The 17,635-nt window shown below is 36.5% G+C and overlaps 2 protein-coding genes across 2 annotated transcripts; one reads left to right on the top strand and one right to left on the bottom strand.

Annotated features, from left to right (window-relative positions):
* Positions 1-2,751: 2,751 nt before the first annotated feature.
* LOC113754015 (denticleless protein homolog) lies at positions 2,752-6,865 on the bottom strand. Its single transcript, XM_027298327.1, has 16 exons — positions 6,783-6,865; positions 6,561-6,673; positions 6,324-6,432; positions 6,168-6,232; positions 5,662-5,700; positions 5,230-5,326; positions 5,042-5,129; positions 4,729-4,792; positions 4,577-4,653; positions 4,398-4,479; positions 4,243-4,322; positions 4,006-4,090; positions 3,848-3,916; positions 3,705-3,772; positions 3,577-3,625; positions 2,752-3,434 (listed from the first exon to the last, which is right to left on the bottom strand). Exons 1-16 carry the CDS (start codon positions 6,847-6,849, stop codon positions 3,063-3,065), a joined length of 1,524 nt encoding a protein of 507 aa, XP_027154128.1. The 5' UTR covers positions 6,850-6,865; the 3' UTR covers positions 2,752-3,062.
* A 1,185-nt stretch (positions 6,866-8,050) lies between these two features.
* LOC113754134 (pescadillo homolog) lies at positions 8,051-14,451 on the top strand. The gene is made up of 13 exons (XM_027298485.1): positions 8,051-8,141; positions 8,242-8,327; positions 8,707-8,955; positions 9,049-9,183; positions 9,304-9,388; positions 9,482-9,592; positions 10,219-10,312; positions 10,475-10,761; positions 11,839-11,946; positions 12,340-12,461; positions 12,756-12,975; positions 13,647-13,850; positions 14,049-14,451. The coding sequence occupies exons 1-13, from the start codon at positions 8,118-8,120 to the stop codon at positions 14,127-14,129; spliced, it is 1,806 nt and encodes a 601-aa protein (XP_027154286.1). The 5' UTR covers positions 8,051-8,117; the 3' UTR covers positions 14,130-14,451.
* Positions 14,452-17,635: the final 3,184 nt, after the last annotated feature.

A 17,635-nucleotide genomic window follows, 5' to 3' on the forward strand; every position in this document is an offset into this window, starting at 1 on the left:
CACACTCGTGGATAGCTGCTGCCCGTTGTACATGGCTTCTTTTTTTTTTTTTGTGTGCTTATTTTGTCATTCATTTGTCTCCGCGATAAACAAGTCCCGTTGAATGTGGATACTACTTCAGTGGGTAAAATATGTGCAAAATATTTCGAATCGGAAGAGAAATTGAAGAAATAAATGGCAGCGGAAATTGATTGAGTTTCTAATTTTCTTTAACTATGCACTTGCGAGATTCATTCCAAGAGCAGTAATTAAACTCCTCCAGAGATCGATGGAGCATAAGAATCATAAAGCACGATCTCGCTTGATTTCTGGAGTCGGAGTGGAAGACATGGCCGGTGACTTTTGGATTTGCAAGGTAGTTTAGTTCGTCCACTGTTTTTTTTTTTTTTGCACTTGCGCGTCCGTCAGTCCGTGTATTGTTTCGACAGCTTTCACTTGGGTAGAAACTGGTGGTATATTTCAGAAAGGACCGTGCCCAGCAGTTGTACATATTCCTCCGAACCCTCAATCTGGCAGCCAAAATTATTGGTATCAAACAATCCAACGGAAGATCCCCTGAAACCTTTTCACTGTTTGCTTAAATTATTGAACCCCTTTATCAACACATGCACAGAACCCATCTTTGTACTCATGTATTGTCACAGTGCTCATAAAAGATCTCCATTTACGGACGAATAATCAGTAAAAACAGTTCAAATATCTATTGTCTTCACTATTGGTATTTACATGTTTCTCGCCGACATGTCGGCAACTTGCATGTAATGAGTAGTTGTCATTCCAACAAAATTCAATCCCTCCAGTCTTGAACCTTATGGTGTAATAAACGATTGTGAAAGATTTCACCATGAAAGCACCATCAAGTGATATACCTTTTATATCACTCTTTCAATGATTCCAAGCCTAAGGATCTTATGTTGGAGTCTAGTATGCTGTTAATAAATTAGTTATATATATATATATATATAGTTATTTACATTGACAGTATATACACTATCACTGTTTGATTCATGACATGTGTGCAAAAGTTAGATTTCAAATTTAAATTTCACATAGTTATCATGAATCAAACGGTGATAGTGTATACACTTTTAGTGTATATGAAAGATTAACATATATATATATATATGTATTAGTATTGGATGAATGATAACTATGCAAAATTTGAATTTGAAATCTAACTTTTGCACGTGTATCATGAATCCAGTGGTGATAGTGTATGCACTAACAGTGTATATAAGACTTACCCTCTATAACTTTTTTTAATACACTATCAATGTGAAGATTATTTTTTTACACAAGTAAAATTAGATTATACCATATAATATGAATTTAAATTTGAAATTTAAATCATACACATGTGACATGCATCCCAAATTCTTAGTGTAAATGAATCACTGTTAGTGCATAAAAATATTAATCCTTGATAAATTAGTACTTACCAAGTTTTGTACCCGTGAATTCATAATCTTATCAAGAACCATAAAAATCCTAATCGCCATACTAATGAATTGTTTGGAAAGTGTAAAACCTAGATGATGTAGAATACTAATTTGCAGGCATACATGAATCATTTGGGAACTTCACCATGTGAAAATCTTAGCAGCAGTCACTCTCTTACCAAGTGTATCTGGCAAAATGGTGGTTCTTTGGACCCTGAAGTCTGCCGCATCCCTATTCCCCACTCACTTAAACTAGTAGTATAATGGAAAGGAGGGAATCTGACGATTATGGAGATCAGGCATCAGTTTTCATGATTGTAACATTACTGAACGAAAAATATTTTTCGAGGAGGGGTGCTTACATGATCTACCTTTTGCAATCTAGCGAGTTTAAAATTTATTAGAGCGTGCTTTGTAAATCGTATAAACTCAATCATGAAGCCATTTGTTTACAAGGAGATCGACTAACCCACCAAGTTTTGTACTGTTGGGTTTTCAACTTCGGAGCTCATGTGGTTTTTGACCCCCCAAAAAATAGCTTGGCGTCATTAAACAAAGAACAAAATAAGCTGCTATTCCCTACCTAGATTTCAGTTCTCCAGATGCAGACTTACATGCTTTCCAAACAATAGCCGATTATTGATCTTTTTGCGTATGATGGGACTATCATTCTTTTATTTTCTTTTCCCTTTTTGCTTTGTTTATTCTGTTATTTGCAAACACCCGTGGGAAAAAGTTGGAGAATGTGGAGGGATAATGCAAATCAAGTATGCTGCTAATGATTAGAGGAGCGATTATTGGTCCTCGTTTGCATATTTTATCAGCTCCAACCTAAATGAATCCACTGTTTTCACGATCTGGTGTATTTTCTATTGTTACAGATAACTTTAAAATATGCATGGAGTTAGAGATAACGAATGCAAGACCAAGCGCTGCAGCTGCCTTCAGAATCTGACAACTTCGCAATCTACAAGCCTACTGATGGTTCCTGAATGCCAAGATTGGTCCCCATCGTCAAGGGTCATCCCCAATTTAAGCAGGAGGGTTTAGACCTGAACAACATATAATCTCCAGAAAATGAAAAAAAATTCAGTGTTGTATTCTTGAACGAAATTTAAATCTGTCTATCTATTCAACAAAACCATTGTAATTCTTTTCTCTTTCTCATATTTCTTTAAGGGATAAGACCATCAATTCGCGGTTCAAAACCAGATTTTGATGGCACTGATGCTTAAGATTGGATTCCGTAGGCTTCTTGTCGAATTTGAACAGACTATCAGAAGGCTTCACCTAAAATAAAACCCTTATATCCATGTAAGATTCGCTTACAAATTATTCCAAGTGATTGCTTTACAAAATAGAAACATCAGCAAAAACTCTGATGGATCAGATTCAGCTCAGGCAAGAAGCCTTGCTTACTTCAAACACCACATTGAAATACAGCCACAGGAATCAGTAAATATCACTAACCTAGATATGCAATGACAAAGGTCGATTCTAAGAAAGCTGAAAAATGCAATTACATTCTCACGTAAGCACTTCAACCATCAATCTTCTTGTCGCATAATCACTGGCCATCACTATGAACAAGTAAATAATCTTGATCAACATTAAAAAGATATATCAAGCTACCAAAAAATAGTCTCTAATTGTTCTTCTCTTCAACGACGAAGGAGGATTCAGAACGGAAGAGGGGCTTCTACTTGCAGCTTCTGGAGTCTTATCCAAGTTTTCCTTTAATCTGAAATTTGATGAATATCTACTCCTTTGGGATTCAGGAGTGGTAGTTTCTGAGGCAATGGTTGGTTTAGGAGAATGAATATTGGAGACTGCACCTTGGGGGCAGATTTCAGAGTTATTTTTCAAACTAGTTAAATCTTCATCGATAAACAGCCTTTTCCGTTCTATACTTGGAACTGCCATTACTCTTCTTCGAATGGATGAAGGAGATCTTGAGTTTGAGTAGCAACAGCCTTGGATGTTCCAAAAGCGAACCTGAAACCAATTTGCCGAAGAAACTTGAGATGCTTTTCCAGCAACAAAGAGCAATGATGCATCATAAGCAGTTTATAATTGGTTCTAATGGAGACTCAAATTTTCATAAGTTTTTTTGCTGACCAATTTATTGCATACTTACTGTAAAATCATCTGCAGATGTTGCTACCTTCCCCATCTCTGAAGGGCACCTGGAGAAATTATGAGAAATTTATTTCCTTTTCCAAAAGGGATCTCTGTTGAAGCTCAGAATACATTCATAAAACATACCAATCCACTGCAGTAACTTCTCCATCATGGCTTTTCAGTAACATTGGATCTAGGTGAGGCTTGTTTACCTGCTTCAAATAGCTACTTCAATGAAATCATAGACAGAAAATCTACAGGGTCCTGGTTAAAGAGAGAATACTAACCTGCCAAACGTATGCATTTCCATCACTAGAACCAGAAAGCATATGAGAGGCATCTGGACTGATTGATGACTGCAACACATTCAGAAAATTATGTGCATGCCCAACATCGGTTCATATCCTAAAGTATTGAGCATTTGAGTACTGCAAAATCTGCTTACCTTAACAAAAAAGGAGTCAATTTGACATCCAGAGAAAGTTTTCACAGGGCCATTGTCAAGCTGAAGTATACTGTAAAGGTATATCCTGAAAGAGCAATACTTCAGAATCTGAACTAACTGAAAGGCTTCATTTGGGAGCTGTAAATAATTTCCAGGATTTTCTTTGATCAAAATAGTCAATAAGGCGTGAAATTTTTGCTCCAAAACAAGTATAATAGTCAAAGAACAGAAGTATACCTACTGTCCATGCATGAGGCTGAAATATACACTCCGTTTAGATCTTGAGACAAGCTAGATACTCCATGCAATCGCCTCTCCTGAGTTAAAAAAAGAAGTGTCAGTCAGCATCAACAATATATTTCTGACCATCCCTGCTGCATGTAAAGACTTGCCTTTTCGTCAGAAGTATCTGGATGAGAGCTGGTTTGGATAACCGACCTTTTGAGATTCCTCGTATCCCAAAACTTCAAAACACTGAAAGTTTACATAACTACCCAGTAAAATTTCAAAGCCTAAAGTAGAGTTCTATAATGATATCAACTTTTGGGAGAAATGATAAAGTTTCACACACCTGTCAACTGCTCCAGCTGTAGCAATGGAAACTTCATCTCTCAAGTAGAGAACGGATGTAATGCTCATCGAGGCAGCCTGAAAAAAAAAATTGAAGGATTAAGGGAAAAATTACCAGCATTTTGGATGAACAAATTTGAACTGAGAACAAACCTTTCTCCGCCTAAGCCGCCTCCGACAGGGAGATACATGAGCCTCATGGACAGTGGCAACTGACCTATAAATAAAACAGAGAGGGAGGTCCACTAGTAAGCTTTGAGCCTTTTTCCCTTTTGGGTAATTACGTTATATTTTCTCCTTTTCAATGGATATTATTCTACAAGAATAGCAAACTCCATATAGTTCCAAATGTGTTCAGCCTACAAATGACATGAATTCCCAGTTTTCCTACTAAGCTGAAAAAGAGTGTTTAGATTGTGAAGGAACAACTATAACCTCCTCAAGCATGAAGGGATGCAGATCTTACGATATGCTTAGTCTGTGGCTGCTATTCTCAGAACACCTCAAGTCCCACAAAGCAAAGGACCCGTCTCGTGAACCCGATACAAGTATGTCTGTTCGATAGCAACACCAAAATATGCTAATTAGAAATTTCGATCATCTTTTCTGGAGGAAAACGAACATTTCCAACATGAGTATGAGTCATGATTGTACCATGATTAGTAGGATGAGAAGAAATGGTCTTCACACTTCCTGTGTGTCCCATCAATGCTCCAACACATTTCCTTTTTTGTGCATCCCACACCTTTATCTGTTAAAACCATAATTTACCGTATAATCAATAAATGAGCAGAACTGCATCCATCATCTTGGGTTTAAGATGTACAAGTTCTTCCAGCTCAATTTACATTTGTCAGGCGGTTCATATTTCGTGCGTTTTCTTACATATTCATGTAGACGAGATTATATGAATGTGTGTATATCTTGTTAATGCATGGTATAACATTTGAATCTTCGTACTTCATGCTATTATCAGCATTAGCCAGAATGTGAATTGAAAAAACTATATAAGAAAAGCTTCTCTGAAATATGCATTCCATGTAAACAACCAAGAGCAGAAACTACATCTGAAGTTTGTTGACTCACACTTTGATCACCTGAAGCAGTCAATATTCTGTTATCGTCCTGAAAAGAAAGCAATCATGGTTATTACCGCTTGAATAAATGAAAGAGGCAAATGACAAACAGGCCATGCTTGCCTGCCACGTTTTAACCTATAGAATATTTCTCAGCGATGTTCTAAATTTATAATGCCAGTTATTGATTACTACTGCCCCGTCCGCCCCCTCTTTATTTGACTTATCACAGAAACCACTTTAGGCAACTGCAAGTTTGCAACCGTAAAGCACACTAAACTTGATTATGTCAAAGCTATCAAGACTGAACTTGTGATGGAAGTAAAATCGCAATGCCAATTTGCAAAACATAAGATGCATATTTTTTAAGTTAAAAAATCCCAAATTGGCAGCAATTCCCATGTAAAAAAACATGACCCGTAGACAAACTTTTATGGGAGATTATAATCTATTGAACTCATAAAAATCTGCTGATTCGACTTCAATTGGAAGAAAGTCAAGAGAAAAAAAAAATACCTTGATCCAACAAATATCAAAAATGGCATTATCATGGGCAACCCACTCCAAAATTCTAGATTTTTCTGCAGAGGTAAGTCGTAATCAATACTTGACAAGTTTTTAAAGTTTAATTCAATTACACAAACAACATCTAGGCAAAAAAATTTATCCGACCTGTATTCTGTTGATAAGTTGAAGAAGATGGAAATTTTAAGCGAGTATTATACAAGCTGATGTACCCTGCCTCATCCGTAACAGCTAGAATATGAGCGTTTTCATTACTCTGCATTCTTAAAATTGAGGACATATTAAAATTTCTTTAAAATATTTAGATAAAAAGAACAAAGAAATTCAAAAGCTTACTACACACATATATCGTGTAGTGATTACTTCGAGCGATGGATTATTAACCTTGCAAAAAGAGAGAGCCATTGGAGGTGAAGTCTTGCCATTGTGCTCGACAGATACGGCTCCAAGTTGGCTTGATTCCGGCCTTTCATCCACTATATAGGGTCTTTTCTTCACTGGGGAAAAATAAATAACATTAAAATTAAAACTACAGAGAACTTCAATTAGAGGGAGGAAAAAGGCAAAAAAAAAAAACAAAAAAAACTCTGCCGCGGTTAAGCGAACCTCGGAATCCGTTGAGCTCTCTGGAATTGATATCTCGGAAGAACGATTGAGCTATGAAGTTCTGCATTTTCGTGTTAGTATAAAACGATCTCCGTCAGATATGAAGAGAGAGAGAGAGAGGAGCTGAAAGGGGGTTTGGAGGACCGAATATGATTAGATATGGGGTTTCCCGTGCAGTTTGACTTGGCGCGAGGATGGTGGTTGGAAGAGGCGGGAAACTTTTAAAATTTTGGCATTTCAACGTGACTGAATTGGCGGTAGACGGGGGCGTCGCACAAGAACTCATTTACCCGTTGATCCCTCTGGCCCATTTGCTCATGGGCCTGCCCACTAAAAGACTCGGCAAATGTGAAAGCCACATCAACTCAATAATGGCCTCACTGGTCTTTTTTTATATCACGCACCAGCGTGTTCAAAAGATAATTTAAAGATAATGAGAATTTTATTTAAGATTAATAATTAACCTTATATACACTGTCAATATATATAAATTTATTCATAAGTTAAAGTATTAAATTGAAGTGTAGTGAATCTAATGAAGTATCTTTTGGCATCATCCTTCCAAGTTTTGGCTATAAATGAATTTAAAGGTATATTTGTATAAGTTCAATAATTTTTTTGGCAAAAAAGAAAAAAAGAGTTTGGTGATCAAATGATGCAGTCTTAAATAAGTGATTGGTCTTTTTTATCATTTACTCTTCTTCCAATGCCATACCTTTTGGGGGATTAGAGATATTTGCATCTTATGTGTATGTCTTTGGACGACAATAGAATGAAATGGTGACAATGAATTGGTTGTAACTTGGGACAAGACAGATTCAAATATTTGTTCCTTTTCTTTTTGTTTTTAATATCTTATTATTTTCCTTTTTTTTGGTTTCTTCATAGTAGATATTTTTTATTCATCATTCTACGAAAGTAGTTGGATTTGTTTGTTTTGTTTTTATTTATCAGCATTTATTTTCTCATTCTTTTTATTCTTATTTTATTTATCTCCCTCCCATGATTTTTTTGGTTAAAAATTATTTTTATTTTGCTTTTGATTTTGATTTATAAAATCTTTACCGGGGCTTTTCGGTCATTTAACAACATCCATTAACGGTGAACAGTTAATAACAAGGGCACAAATATAATTTGGTCAAACTATGCGATATGTTTTGTAATATGAACAAACCTCAAGGGAGGTAAGTGTAATTAATCTCATAAGGCACCAAGTCGGTTTTTACCCGATTAGGGTTTTTGTATCCGCACCGCCGAACAAACAAAGGCAAAACCGAAGTTCCTGGCGTCTCCTCCATTCGAAGTGCTCTCCCTAGTCGGTGTTACTCTGCCGCCATGCCGAAGCATTACAGACCTCCGGTTAGTTCAATTCCACCCGGCTCATTGTCTTTCTCTCATTGTTGTTTTAGTGAAGTTCATTTGACTGCCAAGTTCTGTGACATGTTCCGTCCGTTTTCAGGGGAAGAAAAAGGAGGGGAACGCTGCAAAATATGTTACAAGGTCACAAGCCGTCAAATATCTCCAAGTCAGCTTATCAGTTTTCAGGTGCCTTCCCCCTCCATCTGATTAACGATTTACTATTTAGCTCAAATTGCATCTGATTGTATTGGTTTAGCTAGTTTGAGAATTGCTTTTGACAAGGGATTTTGCCCTTTAAAAGTTCCCGTGAAGCAAACAAGATAAAGATTCTTTGATTGTTTCCACAGTGTTAGGGCCAACCAACTTGTATATACATTTTCTGAAAATTTCCATCGTGAAAATGCATCTAATAGACGAGGGAAGTTATAAGAAAAAGCTTTGCACGTGTATAGCTTGTAGCAACATAAGCAGTAGAAAAGGGGTTCCATGAGCATTAGCTACTTCAGCTTGTTTTGCATGGTAAAAAAGGATTACTGATTTTAGTACTTAAGGTTCATCCTTACAGGAAATTATGCATCCTCAAAGGTGTCTTTCCCCGAGACCCCAAGAAGAAGGTCAAGGGATCCCACCACACCTATTATCACATGAAAGATATTCTGTTCTTGAAACATGAGCCCCTACTTGAGAAGTTAAGAGAGATGCGGGCGTATGAGAAGAAGGTCAAGAAAGCCCAGTCAAAGAAAAACCGAGATCTTGCTGAGCGTCTATTGAGCCGCAAGCCTTCATACACACTAGATAGGCTTATCGGAGAGAGGTTGGTTGATGGCATAAATTTTGAGGTTGCAACCTTTTGTGCTTGCTTAGTTGAGGTACTTGAAAAAGGGCATCTATAACTGCTTGGGTACAGGTACCCAAAATTCATTGATGCACTACGTGATCTGGATGATTGTCTCAGTATGGTTCACCTCTTTGCTGCATTGCCTGCTATTCAGAGGGTCGAAAGGGAAAACATTCAAGTTGACCGTATTCATAATTGTCGAAGGTTATTACTTTGATTGTTGTAGATAATATTTGTGAGACTAAGTTTACAGCTTTTGAACATTTCTTGATATTACTTCATATCTCTTGTACTTATCGGATATTCTAATTCGGTATGGATTAGGTTGAGTCATGAATGGCAGGCTTATATTTCTCGCACTCATAAACTTCGGAAAACTTTCATATCTGTAAAGGGAATATATTACCAGGTATATCTTCTTCTGGTCTTCTTTCCTTCTAGTCTGAATTCCTGGTATATGGTCCTTTTCTGGTAGACATTGATAGAGCAATGATCTCTGCAGGCAGAGGTTGAGGGCCAAAAGGTCACTTGGTTAACTCCTCATGCATTGCAGCAAGTATTGCCAGATGACGTCGACTTCAAAGTGATGCTGACTTTCCTGGAATTCTATGAGGTTAGTGGATGTTGGGTTTCATGATTGATTTTTCTTTTACATACATTCAGTGTCCAGTCTCTGTGGAATTTTGCAGGGTGAAGAGTGGTAATTGTTTTCTTCTTTTTTCATGAAGATTAGAAGATAAAATTAGCTTAGGTATTTTCTGCAGGATTTGCAGACTCACTTGCTTAACCTTATATAGGGCCAAAATATAATTTTTTTTCAAAACAGGTGATGTGTGTCAATTATGAAGCATGACTTTTTATGGGTGAAGTTGGAGACATGGCCAGAGTCTCAAATTTTAAGCTTTCCTAGAGACAGTTGTCATTAGATAACACTGCTGAAGAATCATTACTTACTCTGTCACCGAATTGTATTCTCTCATGCCTTATTCATTTTATTATGGCAAAGTACTAGCATGGCACTGCCCCACTTTAGCCTGAGTGCACCTCCTTGAACTGTATAGGCACATCATATTGTGCAAAATCTTCATATCAAATTAATCAATTTCACACGCCTTATCCATTTTTATTGACTTATCTCCCTCTTATTGTAGACTCAGTGAAGATTTATTTTCCACTCATCTGTTTCTGTTTTCCTCTTAATTTCTTTCAATACTTATTTTTATTTGTTTTTTGTTGCAGACTCTCCTTGCTTTTGTTAATTTCAAACTTTATCATTCAATAAATGTCAAATATCCACCAATTCTGGATTCTCGCTTGGAAGCATTGGCAGCCGGTATTCCATTTACCCTTACTCAGTTTCTCATAAATATTTCCTTAGAAGTCAATTGGGAGAATATTTTACTTTTGTAGAATGGGTTGGCTAGAGCTGGTTTACTCTGCATGTTAATACATGAAAACTTGATACTGTATTTTCTTTGTTTCTAAATTTGTGCAGATCTATATGCTTTGTCAAGATACTTTGATGCCAATTCTAAAGCTTCTAAATTGGACTCCGAAGATATCGGTTTGTCTGGGTCCCAACAAGTTGAGGAAAAACACGAAGAGACAAAACTTGAAGAGTCTGAACTCAGACTTGCCCAACTCCAACACCAACTTCCTTCAAATGAGCCTGGGGCATTGATGCATCTTATTGGAGATGCAGAAGGCAATGAAGAAGAAGATACCAATACGAGGGAATGTAGAAGCCTTTTCAAGAATATGAAATTTTTCTTGAGCCGTGAGGTGGGAATAGTTTTGCATTGGTTATTGTGATTTTATTATCTTGTATCTTTTGTGTTTGATGAGTTGGACTGATCATTTTACTGAATATTTCCCTCGTTGATTGGGATATTGGGAAGTGGAAGGGGTTTGATGTGGAATGAAGCTATTAATGAGGTGCAGAGTCAGTCCCCAAGGGAACATACCTGCTGTAAAACATAATTCAAGGAAATAAGCTGAAGGATTGTTCATCTGGAGGTTTATAGTTGAACTTAAATGGATGTTACCTTCGTAATCCTTGGATTGAATATTTATTGCATATGAATATTTGACATCTCTTGACTTCCTGCTCTCCTATAAACTAAAAGCTTCTGAGGCATGGGAATGTTGGCATCACTATTTGTCTTAAATATGGCATGTTGTCTTCTTACATATAACATGGTAGCAGACACTGAGCACAGAACTTCTTATGCTGGTGAAAACTGTATTCTGTTTGGTTTTACACTGGCTTTCTTGAGCTGTTAGTGGGACTACTTTTTCTTGCTCACTTTCAATGAAGTGAATTTTTCATGTTTCAGAGTCTTTCATGTTTTGCCTGCTCCTTGTCATATTCTGATGTACTTATCTTAGGCATTTTCATAGTGACATCCTATTAGTATGCTTTATCACATTCACATTGTTCGTGTGATAAAAATTCATGTTGCCTTGCTGCAACTTGCAATAGCTTTTCCTCCTGAATCGTAGTCAACAGCTGTTATTATTGCAATTCAGGTGTTAAAAATAGCATTTGTAAATGTTTGTTGAGCTTTAGGGGTTCAGATGTCCTTTTAGATAGTTCTGTGATTGTGTTTCTTGTTTTGTTGTTGACAAATATGTTAAGCAGTGGTTTTCTTGGATGACTGGCTCTCTATGGTATGTCTTGTTGGTGAGTATTTGTGCACTTTAGAGTTGGGGTTGAGATATGCATCCTCTGGTGTAGTCTATTGACCTCTACTTTTTCTTATTTAACAAATTAGATGTATAATTCTGCTATCACTCTGTGCGTATGTGTAAGCATGGGTTTGTGCTTGTTTCCATGATTTTTTGTTGCTTTATATCCAGGTTCCTAGAGAATCTTTGCTATTTATAATCCCAGCTTTTGGAGGTCTGGTTTCTTGGGAGGGAGAAGGAGCTCCATTCAACGAATCTGATCAGAGCATTACTCATCAGGTCTGACACAGCAGATGTAATATAAAATGCATATGTCTTCAAATTCATTTGTCGTGTGAAATGTAATCTGATTTGGTAGATGTGATTTTGGCACCAAAACCCAAAGAACACTACTAGACATGTATTGTTGTGATATGCTAAACAACTGTAGCCACAGATTGTAGCAAACAACTGTATCCCAACACTAACCCAAAGAACACTACCTTGTGTTGTGCTGGATTGTGAGGTTTGGGATATTAGGTACCTCTGTAATCTGATCCTGATTATTTGAACTATGCATGATCACGTATGTGTTTCCACTTGTTGTAGGGGTGTTAAACCTCTAATTTGTGTTGATGAAGCTTTAACTTCTAGTCTGAAAGTATATATGATCCTAAAATTTTGCATGTGCAGATTGTTGACAGGCCAACTCAGAAACACACATTCCTTTCTCGAGCATATTTGCAGCCTCAATGGGTTTATGATTGTGTAAATGCGCGAATAGTATTGCCTACTGATGATTACTTAGTTGGAAGGTAATGTTTTATGTTTTGTGTTTGCATGAGTACGTATATCTTCCATAATCATTGACAATAAATTCAGTAGTTATTTGTTGATTCACTTTGGGGTCCATAGACCATTATCCTATGTTTAGTTCCTTAGAATAATTCTAAGTCCAAAGAAAGGGTAGGAGAATATGTAATTGACTATCACTTTTTTTGGGTTGTATCATCCTTTGGCAGGATGGTGTCCTCCTCACTGTATGTTTTCAATGTTTATGTACTAGACATTTTTATCATTTGGATGTCCTAAGAAGTTTGTCTTAGCAGGATTCCTCCACCACATTTGTCACCTTTTGTTGACAATGAGGCAGAAGGATATGTTCCTGAGTATGCAGAGACCATCAAACGGCTGCAGGCTGCTGCAAGAAAAGAAGTCCTTCCAATGCCTGGTGTGGGAACGGAAGACTTGGCTGATCCACAGACTTTATTGGTTGAAGGTATCATTGATCGTGCTGAAGCAATTGAAGCTGCTGAGAAAAAGAAAAAGGTATTTTCAAAGTAGATCTAAGCTGATTAAATGTGATACTAATTGTGTAAACTATAGTATAATTTTCTCACATAACTGTCTTTTTTTTTTTTTAATTTCAGAACTAAAATATGTCCTAGCTTAGAGTATTGGTATAACTTAAGGATCACGTGCTTTTCTCGTCTGACAGATTAAATCTCATAACTGGTGGTTGTCATTGCACGTATTTATAGAAATCTAGGATACAAACTAGTTCATCATCTGATATATTGGGTTAACATGGAATGATTTTTTAAATTCTGCCGGACAAGAATTATTTTTACAAGTATCTTACTTGTTAACGGGAATTATACCTTTACTACAGTTAGGTACCTGGTATTGTTAATTGTCCGAGTGTTTTTACCTTCACTATGATTATTTACTTCGCCTATTAGATGGTGAGTATGATGGCGTTGGTCTGTGATTTAGTGGATACTTGCATTCAGAAACCTATAAATAACTGAATGGACCCTATTGGTGAAGTACTAATATTTACCAGGGAAGTCATATGTCTTCCCTTTGTGTAGAGGTTGAACTCCTTTACTATATTTCATGCCACCACAATTCCTCAAATCTGACCTTTAAGCATTCTGTCTAGATCAAATTTATGTGTCTGGAAATAGTCCTGAGTGATCAAATTTGCATAAGCGCAGATGTCTATTCTTCAGAAGCAATATCATGATGAACTGAAGTTGGAGCTTCAAGGAACTCAGTATCCTTCCATTGTGGATACAGTCAAGCAGAATGATGCTGTGGAAGAATCTCTCTCTAATTTGCTCCAGATTACTGAGGATGCTGATAACATGTCCAAGGTTGTGATGCCTCGTAGGAAGAGAAAGCTTTATGAAGCTATGCAGGTAAGTTCTGTGTATGTTATTGAGATGCATGCTTAGCCACCCCTTTCACCGAACACCAGAAAAGTTAATCTGCTTTTGTTTGGTGGTGAATTAACATGTGTTAAAAGCGATTTAAAATTTTGGAAAAAGCGTTCCCAGTTTGATCATTTATTGACCAATATGATTTGTGGCTCATGGCTACCGTTCTTTCTCGTACAGATTGGCAAACAGCGGAAACGTGCTCATGTTCACCTTCTCAAGGAAAGAAAGGAAAAAATTGACGCAGCGAAAAAGTCGTAATGGGATACTGGGTATTGTGGTAACCTGAAATGGTTACACGTTCATCTTTTGTAAAATTTTGGTCTCCATTCTCCTGCTTGTAGAACTTGGTCAAGCATTACCCATTGTACGAAGACGAGACCATGAAAAAGGGGAAAAAAGAGGAGAGGGGGGGGGGGGGGGGGAGAGGCAGAGGATTAGAAAGAAAAATCACTTTGTATATTGTCTTGAAGATTGCCGACTTGATTGGCTAAAGTTTTGCGGCAATTGGTGTTATTCATCTTTATCGTTCTTTTGGACTTGCAAAATTGGCTCAATATTGAGGAAGATGTATTTGAGGAAATTTTGTTAAATGTATTTGAGGAAGATGTGCTCGAAGTGGTTCTGTCATGGCGGTAAGGTTACCTGGAAAAGATTCACCTGTTATTGTCCTTTTCAGCGCGCGGTCAACTACTGAGACGTTCACGGAGCAGTTTGAAAACCGGACCGGATCAGAAATTGCGAAATTTGTCATGCCTCTGGTCTGGTTTAATAATTAATCGAAATAATCAATTGAATTGGTCAAATTCGTTTAAGAATCTATTGAATCAGTAAAAATTAGGAGGTTTAATCAGTTTCTATTAGTTTTTCTTTTCTATTATTCAAATTTTTATAATAAAGTAAATCTAAAAAATGATTAAACCTTTTAATTGGAGTCAAACCGATTAAATGACAAATGAGAAGCTTTTTTGCTTCACTTTTCAGTTTTCAGTCTAGGTTTAAAAACACGCATTCTTTTGTGCACGGCACGGGTTCTACTTGCCGTTGTCTGGGTTGAACCAAGCAGAGCACGGTTAATGGTCCCGATCAAAACTAACACTTTCCGAATATTTACAACTAGGAGGCAAAAGATTTGGCTTAACTGTTAACCAATCGTATCTTCGTATTTCATGTACATACAACTTTTCTATCTACTATGGCTAGGACAAAAGAAGCAGGGACATTTTTGAAAATTGAACAATTTTAACGGCCAAACATTTTTTTGACCGGACAAAATGATCAAAAATAAACATTAGGCTATAAAGTGAATTTAAGACCAAACATTAAGGGGTTTATTGCCATTTACCCAATCGTAAAATAGATTAATCTTTACATATTACATATACTCATATGTCCCATAAAGATAAACTGATTTCTACTCTGATTAGGCCGGATAGTCAATGTAATCATTTGTTGCTGAGTACTTTCTTTAAATGCCTTTTCATTAATACTTGTTTTAGTGTTGTATTTAATATTTCTAGTTGAATGATTAACTAATAGAATGTCATATTTACTAATTAAGATGCAAACTAAATATGGATATGCTAGCAAATTCATGCACCGACTATTTTTTCAAAAACGGAAATGGACCCATAATTTGAGACAAGTACAATAAGAAAAGAGAGCTTATTTTTATGGAAATGAAGTGGGTGCAAATATAGTGTGATAAGATTAATATAGGATTAATGTTTCCTATATATTCACTGTATAGCGTTTGATAAATGACAATCATAGAAAATTTAAATTATTTTTACACACATGTCATGAATCAGATGATGATAGTGTATATACACAGTCAATGTATATAGGATTTACTCGTTAATATACGAGCGAAGTTGGATGTTTGAGTAGTTGAAAAAGTCTATCTCTCTCTCTCTGAGTCCGAAGTTAAAATTTAAATTACCATTAAGCAGCATGAATCCATACCTAGCGGGAATAAACTCATTTAATTTGTGTTTAGATTGAAATGTTTTGAGATAAAATAATTTGTTTCACAAATTCTAATTATCATTTTATCTTTCCAATCATATTTTTATTTCACATACATTATATTACAAAAAGTGTAACAGTAATTATCTCAAATAAATCATCCAAATAAACTCCTATCCAAAATTAACCCTTGGAAATGTAGCATAAAGCTTTATGATGCAAGTAAAATAAATTGCATGGGCAATCCAAACATCCTTGACCTCCTCCTCCGCCTCCTTCATTCTTCTCAGGACCGACGAGTTTCACCAAAATCTTACAATTGACACCACCGCCGCCGTCATCACCACTGTGGCCACACATACGCCTTATCCGTAGCAACAAATTTTTCCATTGCAAGTCTTCTTTTCTTGCCTCAATTTTATGACGGAATGTGGTTATTACGATAAAACCATAGACTGTTTGAAAATGTTCTTTAGTATCTTAATGCCATGAAGAGTGGACCTGTGCAAGTTTAAATAATGAACGGGGAGCTCGCAATCTGGTTAGTTGTCTGACCCTCCACTCTCGTGTAGTTGTTGTTTCAATTTTCAGCGGTTACAACGATCGTAAGGTACCGTTGTCATTTGCAACTATACTGATCATGTCCATACATATTCATTCTTTCAACTTCAATTTGATAAAGTATCCATTCACAGATTTTTCCGTGAATGGCCGTTCTTCATGATATTTGCTTCATGAGCATTTTTTTAAACCTTAATGAGCTACCTGCCGTATTTTATTTTAAGATTTGGCTATTATCCTATCTGTGTTAACTTGTTATCTTGCTGCCATGCCTTCGATTGTTTTTATAAATTCTTTTCCAATTTCCGTTTGCTTATCTTTCGGTGGAGGGCATTTAGCTTTAATAAATTGCGCAGAAGTGATAAATTGTACGCACAAAGTCCTTTCCTGTTACCATTTAGCTAGCCTTTGTGCATTTCTCTTCTTGGTGGATGAGAGTTGATATTTGAATCCCATGATGCAAGTCTGACCATTTTGATGTCTAATATTACTTTTCGCTTTTCAGGTGTTGCGGCAGTCTCCTAAGTCAGAGCACCCTGATAGAGGTCAGCCTGCTCCTCATGCACGTTAAAGATTTGGAAAATGCATGAAAATGCTTCATAATGAGATATTAAAATTTTTTTGATTGGTTAGGACGGTCACAATTGACGAAACGGTCGATCCAAATTCCTTTTCCTAACGGGAAATTTCATTCTGGTAGAACTTAGCCTGGTTTTCTTCATACTTTCAGATGGTCATTTGGTGTCAGTTATCTAGTACATGGTAAGTCATTTGTATATGTCTGCAGCAGTTGGTGAGAAAAATTTCCCCCCAAGTCATAATTTGAAAGTTCGATAATGATGATTTTAGCACTTCCACTCAATCCCTTGGTCCTTATTTTAAAGCTTGGTATTGATTTGAACTTGTCTACTTTATTTTTAGCCTTAATAAAAATGCAGTTCTTTTCATGACTGAAAATCATTGGGGCGCTTCATGTGCTATTTGGTGATTCAGGAGCCATCACATATATTTCATGTATATGGGAGTCAGGATGGGCTTGAAAGAGAAGTATATTCAGACGAAGAGCAGTACCATTTTAGCTTTGGATGGAAGAAGGCGGTGCTTGGACATTCAGATAATGACAAGCTGCATTTGCAATATGAAGTTTATGACTTCCTTTATTTGGATCAGATGTTTAAAAGATTGTTTCTTGCTATTTTCCGTGGCTTCCGACGAATCTAATTTACTAACTCAGATCA

This window comes from Coffea eugenioides, chromosome 11 (genome assembly GCF_003713205.1).
Source record: "Coffea eugenioides isolate CCC68of chromosome 11, Ceug_1.0, whole genome shotgun sequence".
Classification (NCBI taxonomy): domain Eukaryota; kingdom Viridiplantae; phylum Streptophyta; class Magnoliopsida; order Gentianales; family Rubiaceae; genus Coffea; species Coffea eugenioides.

What these genes read in the sequence shown, in the direction of transcription:
- LOC113754015 (XM_027298327.1), bottom strand. Translation starts at nt 6,849, where the DNA reads ATGCAGAACTTCATAGCTCAATCGTTCTTCCGAGATATCAATTCCAGA. An exon ending in CTGCTTCAGGTGATCAAAGT is followed by an intron (nt 5,327 to 5,661) that starts GTGAGTCAACAA and finishes TGGTTTTAACAG; the next exon opens with ATAAAGGTGTGGGATGCACA. An exon ending in TTCTCATCCTACTAATCATG is followed by an intron (nt 5,130 to 5,229) that starts GTACAATCATGA and finishes GCTATCGAACAG; the next exon opens with ACATACTTGTATCGGGTTCA.
- LOC113754134 (XM_027298485.1), top strand. Translation starts at nt 8,118, where the DNA reads ATGCCGAAGCATTACAGACCTCCG. An exon ending in CGTATTCATAATTGTCGAAG is followed by an intron (nt 9,184 to 9,303) that starts GTTATTACTTTG and finishes GGTATGGATTAG; the next exon opens with GTTGAGTCATGAATGGCAGG. An exon ending in CTTGGAAGCATTGGCAGCCG is followed by an intron (nt 10,313 to 10,474) that starts GTATTCCATTTA and finishes AAATTTGTGCAG; the next exon opens with ATCTATATGCTTTGTCAAGA.